The sequence below is a fragment of the Saimiri boliviensis genome, chromosome 1 (assembly GCF_048565385.1).
Source record: "Saimiri boliviensis isolate mSaiBol1 chromosome 1, mSaiBol1.pri, whole genome shotgun sequence".
Lineage (NCBI taxonomy): Eukaryota > Metazoa > Chordata > Mammalia > Primates > Cebidae > Saimiri > Saimiri boliviensis.
Genome location: NC_133449.1, coordinates 1,265,186 through 1,271,185, shown reverse-complemented (window position 1 = coordinate 1,271,185; position 6,000 = coordinate 1,265,186). Strand labels below are relative to the sequence as shown.

Sequence of the window (6,000 nt, the reverse complement as noted above, 5' to 3'; positions counted from 1 at the left end):
AACATCACTAACAAGAATTATCTACTCAGAATAATGGCCTGTCAAATACCCATATATTGGAAATTCAATCATGTTCAAAAACGCTTTCTGTTTTTGTTGTTCAAATGGGATACTGAATGCACAGACATGGAACAGAAGGAAAATGGATCCATGTTTGTAAGATAATGGCTACTGTTTTTCAAGTAGGGGCAAAGACACAATCTGTCCACCATGGAGAATCCCCAGGCCCCGGGGCTGCGGTGTGTTCTGACGGTCCCCTGCTCAATGAGGGAGGACCCCCGGGTGGGCAGCAGCAGGCCTGGGCTCCTGGCCAGCTCCAGGGCTGCAGACACCTTGCGGGGCCCCTTGCCCCTCTGCTCCGGTACCTGCAAAATGGGAATCAAAGGCCTGAGCCTGCAGCCAGGAGCTGTGGTGAGCTGGTGAGTTCTCAGTAGACATTAGCTATGGAGAGCTCCGGATAACCCCGTTACCTTTTGATTAAAACCTAAAGCTAAGGAGATCTTGGAATCAACTATTGTGTTTCAAATAAAAATAAAACAATTTCTGACCTGGGCCCTACCTCGCAAGGGCCTGGTAGAAGGAAATGCTGAGGCCACTTGAGGAGTCTGAGTTTCAAAGCGGTAAGAACATGAAAGGCTGCCTCCCCCATGGGCCAGGTGGGGTCAATCATCAAGAGCTTCCCCCTGCCCACAGTCCAGGTGGAATCAGTCACGAAGGGCTGCTTCCTCCGTGGGCTGGGTGGAGGCATGAAGGGCTGCCTCCCCGACGGGCCGGGAAGAGGGAGGCTGCTGTCCAGCGTGCGGCCCCCTGCCCAGCCTGGGCATCTTTACAGACTTGTTCATACCCACCCACAGGGATCCACTTGGTGTGAAGAGGAAGGCTGTGGGAATAGGGTCATTCGTCTCATTTTTACAGAAAAATACTTTTACTGTATTTAAATTTTAAAAAATAGTGCATTTTGGAAGAATTTTATATCCATACAAATATAAGAATAAACTTTCGTATTAAATCTTCCTGGGAAAATCTGATTTTTTTTTTCATTATTATATAGTAAAGGTTAATTTTTAAACTTTTTTTTACAAAAACAAAAATGTTCCCAGTTTCTTCACTACTTGATGCAGAGGAATACGCTCTATTTTTGAGTGGGTTTGGGCGTTTTGGCCTAAGGGAAGAAAATGAGCATCTATTCATTTTGGAGAACAAAATATTCACACTGGAAGGGTAACTGATGAAAGGAAAATTTCTACCTTTTCCTTTTTCAGGTTTAGAATATTTTGTAAAATTCCAACTCCTATTGCTATTAATAGGAAGTTTGAGTTAAAGCCAGAGAACGAACACTGAGACAGAAAAATACTGTCTGATGCCCCTTGAACAACATTCACATGGCAGAATATTATTTTTAATTCACTTGAAATACTCTGCTCCTTGCTGGAGTCTTCCACAGAAGCTGTTAAAATGTCCACAGTACATGTAACATTTATTATATAGAGATGTACATCTTCTAAAAAGGATATACTTTCAAACACATAAAACCTATTTGTAAAATAAATATTTGGCATAATTAAAATATTTCCTTCGGCCTAATGTCAGCTAGACAAGGGGCAGGTGCAGTGTAGGGAGCTGTGAACTGTTGCTGAAATCTTCATCATCTTCTTGTGGAATGGAATGTGTAAACTACCATCTGCACTTTTTTCTTTTCTTTCTTTTTTTTTTTTTTTAGATGGAGTCTTGCTCTGTTGACAGGCTGGAGTGCAGCGGCCCAATCTTTGCTAAGTGCAATCTCTGCTCGCCAGGTTCAAGTGATTCTCCTGCCTCAGCCTCCTGAGTAGCTGGGGTTACAGGTGTCCGCCACCACGCCTAGCTAATTTTTATATTCTTAGTAGAGACAGGGTTTTGCCATATCGGCCAGGCTGGCCTTGAACTCCTGACCTCAAGTGATCCACCCGCTTCAACCTCCCAAAGTACTAGGATTACAGGCATGAGCCGCCACGCCTGGCCTGCATTTTCTTTTCCACGGAACCACAGGAGCGGGCATCTGTTTACTTCCTGACTTTCCTCTACTGCACGGACTGACCGTCTTATGTCCATCCTTTGTCTGCGGCCTTGACGAGCAAGCGCCTAATCCTTACTTTTTCTACCTAGAGTCTGTACCCCTAAGAAAAAGTCATGCAACTCCAGTCAATTGCCTTTAATAACAAAAATATAAAGTATCCCTACTTAGAAGTCATAAAAAATATGAGAAACAGGGAAACTAAACTGTATGCTATATTTGATGAATTCGGAAAATAATTAAAATTCACATTTGTTTAGGTTATTCAATGTATGATAAATTTATTAGTATGAAGATTGCTATGTAATAAGATTATAATATTAAGTGATTAAAGTTGATTTCCTTGCCCCATATATTTTGACCAAGGCTTGTTTCTCAAATAATCCCGTCACTCTGATCCCCACTGGAGGAAAAAGGAAATGAGAGCCCAGTGCAAAGAGGACCCCTTCCTTCGTAAGGAGAAACGTGGCACCTGCTCAGGATTTCCAATGACATGTTTTATAAAAACAAATCTGGGTTTTACCAGCGTGGGAAGCAGCGTGTGCAATGCCCACACGGTTGGTTCTCATGCTGCTGGGATGCGGGCCAAGGGTGTGAACCAGTCAGGTGAAATGGAGTCTGAGCCCCACAGCCTTGCGTGGGGGACGCTGGGCCTACTCGTGGCAGGGAGAGACTCATGCGAAGAGGGGACCAGGCGTCCCCCATGTTGGATTTAACAAGGAGGACCCATCTTTGGAAAGTAGCGGCATGTTTTATTGATATCACAACTATACGCTGATTATAAAACCACACAGAGTTGCAATATTGTGCAGGAAAGAATCATTTCTTAAGAAAATAATTTTTAAGCACTCAACAGAGACAACCTTTAGTTGCTGTACATGTATTTTCTGGCAAGACTCTGACTGTCCATGAACCCGGGGTCGACGGAGGCCACCTTGGCTGCGATGAAGGCGTGGATGCAGTGCAGGACAGCGGTCAGGTCCTGGAACTCCAGCTCCTGTCGGAGAAAATCAGATCCAGTGTTTATCATAATTGTTGGAAGAGCATGTTGCAAAAATATTTAACAAAGTTTGAAACTTCTGAACTCCAAGAAAGTCCCTCCAAAAAACAAAAAGTACATAGGAAAAACATATCATTTAAAGTAGAAGGCAGAGTGACATGATCCAAATTCATTATAAATACGCTGGGTAGTTTTAATTGCAACGCTGAGAATGTAACTTGTTTTCTTGCACCTAGTGGGCGCTAATACTTCCTTTATTTTGCATCCTCATTGATCAGTGGTGGGTCTTGATGAAGTCACACCCAGTAATCCGGCCAGACTCAGTCTTCCCTACCCACCCAGCAGCTGTAGCGATTCTGTGATGGGGTCCCATCAGCCCATCCCCACGCTGCATGAGTTGGCAGAACTGGCTGTCGTCTTAGCCCTGCGTGCCTGGCTGTGTGGGTGCGTGTGGGCGTTGTGCCAATACTGCACTTGGGAGGAACAGGGCGTGCTGTGTGGCGCAGAACAGGCCCTGGGTATAGCACAGCAGCGAGCTGGGAGGGGCCTTGTTCACCCACTCTGTCCCCACGGCTACGGGAGAGCAGGAAAGGGTGCCCCAGGGAGAGTTTCCCAGAAAGACGGTTATGCCCCTCCCCCTACCAATAAAAATAAGTAAAGCAAACTCCTGGATCCTTACCTCCTCAAGTTACAGAAATCAAATGTTATGTAAAAGCAAAAATGACCCACAAAAGATTCATGTTCTCTCCACAAACTTCCTCACATAAAGTCTCCATGTCAAATCAACAAAGAAGTCCACAGTGAATCCCAAAGCTGACATCAAAGTTAAAGAAATGGGTGCAGTGGCTCACGCCTGTCATCCTGGCATTTTGGGAGGCCAAGCGGGCAGATCATGAGGTCAAGAGATCGAGACCATCCTGGCCAACATGGTGAAACCCCGTTTCTACTAAAAATACACAAATTAGCTGGGATGGTGGTGTGCGCCTGTAGTCCCAGCTACTTGGGAGGCTGAGGCAGGAGAATCGCATAAACCAGGGAGGCAGAGGTTGCAGCGAGCCGAGATCGCTGCCACTGCATTCCAGCCTGGTGGCAGAGCAGAGACTCCATCTCAAAAAAAAAAGAAAAGAAATTGCTTTTAGAAGTTATTCGGTGACTGGGGAAAGTCATGTTCCTGTTTCTAAAGGTAAAATGTGAACCTCCACTGACCCGACACCCTGTTGTGTTGGTTGAAAGGAAGCTCTAAGTGCATCTTCTAAGGTTGTCTCTCTTCTTTGTTGGCATAACAAAATTCAATAGAAGGAAGAACTGCAAATTTTTTTTCAAGATGACTGTTAATTGATTGACATCCTATTTGCTAAATCTCACCAAAATTCTAGCATATTCTAAACTGCTGAGATGACACCAGAAAGAAAGATAAATCATTTTCAGGAAGAACAGCAATGCAAACTCCGGCCACAGGCCATGCTCCTTTAAGCATCTGGAAAGGCAGGATCTTGGGTTTTCATTCCATGGCAGATGAGGGGGTGGAGAACCCCGCCCCAGGCGGGAGTGGAGGCCGTACATCACCAGGTGAAGCCCTCCCTCCTCAGCAACACCCATATTAGCTTTTGTGAGCCGATTTTTTAATAACCCAAAGATGTGACATCTCAAAATTGACTTCAGACCTCCCTGACAGTGTGAAGTCCCCTTGGTCTGTCCCTGGGCCTCTCTGCACCCCTTTCTTTTAGAAACTGCTCCTCTCTTGCAATGGGTTTAGGACCCAGGTGGAGCAGCCAGAGCCCAGTGGGAGCTTGGTATAGATGACAGGGAAAGGGAGGCTGAGATGCTTACTTTGGTGTGACCAGCTGTGAGAAGTAAATACCTGAAGCTTGTTCTGATACCACTAACACCAAGTGGAGAGACAGCAAACCAGCCTGCCAGAAGAGGAATTCAACATGGAACACCCCCATATGGGGACACACAAAGAACACTGAAGCACGTTGGGTCCCAACGGGCTAAGAGCTGCCCCCAACCTCCTTGTGACCGCAACCAAAAACGGTACCAAGAGGGAAGTTAATTGTGGTAAACACCTATGTTGAAAAAGATTTCAAATAAACCAAATAACTTTATGCCTTAATAAACTAGATAAGAAGGTCAAACTAAGTCCAATGTTAATAGAAAAAAAAAAAAAGATTGGTGCAGAAATAAATGAAACAACATAAAAATAATAGCAAAACTCAATAAAACTAAGAGTTGGTTTTTGAAAAGATCAAGGATATTTAGCTAAACTAATGTTATGGACTGAATGTTTGTTCACCCAAAGTTCATATTTTGATGTCCTAAACTACAGTAAAATCCTATGTGGATTAAGACCTTTAGGAGACAATTAGATTTATATAGGGACATGAAGGTCCGGTCCCCTATTGGAATTAGAGTATTTATAAGTAGAGGAAAGGAGACCTGAGAGCTCATTGGCTCTGCATGTGAGGACACAGGAAAAAGGTAAGCATCTTCAAGACAGAAAGAAATCCATCCTCAGGAACTGAATCTACCTGCACCTTGATCTTTGATTTCACAGCTTCCAAAAGTATAAGAAACAAATGTCTGTTGTTTATACCTACAATGCATGGTATTTTTTTAAAAAAACAAAATAGAAGTTCAAGCTCAATACAACTAAGACAAAAATAGAGAAAACTCAAAGTCAGAAATGAGAGAAGACATACATGATGCCACAGAAGTAAAAAACAAAACAAAACACAAAAAACAAAATGAGACTACTGGGAAAGATTATATACCAACAAATTAGAGAACCTAGAAAAAAATGGATAAATTCCTAGAAACATATAACCTACCAGTCAATCATGAAGAAATTGACAACCTAAAGATACCACTAACTAGGAAGGAGAGTGAATCTGTAATAAAAAACATCCCAACAAAAGAAAAATGAGGAACAGATGGCTTCACTGGGGAA

At 43.5% G+C, this 6,000-nt stretch overlaps 1 protein-coding gene across 2 annotated transcripts in view; it reads right to left on the bottom strand.

Moving 5' to 3' along the window:
- Positions 1–1,701: 1,701 nt before the first annotated feature.
- Positions 1,702–6,000, bottom strand: part of SNTG2 (syntrophin gamma 2) — a 317,220-nt gene continuing 312,921 nt past the window's right edge. For both annotated transcript variants that reach the window (XM_074393375.1, XM_074393377.1), the window contains one exon: positions 1,702–3,047. In XM_074393375.1, the coding sequence (XP_074249476.1) occupies positions 2,916–3,047 (132 nt within the window). In that variant the 3' untranslated portion in view covers positions 1,702–2,915. The remainder of the gene's footprint in view (positions 3,048–6,000) is intronic.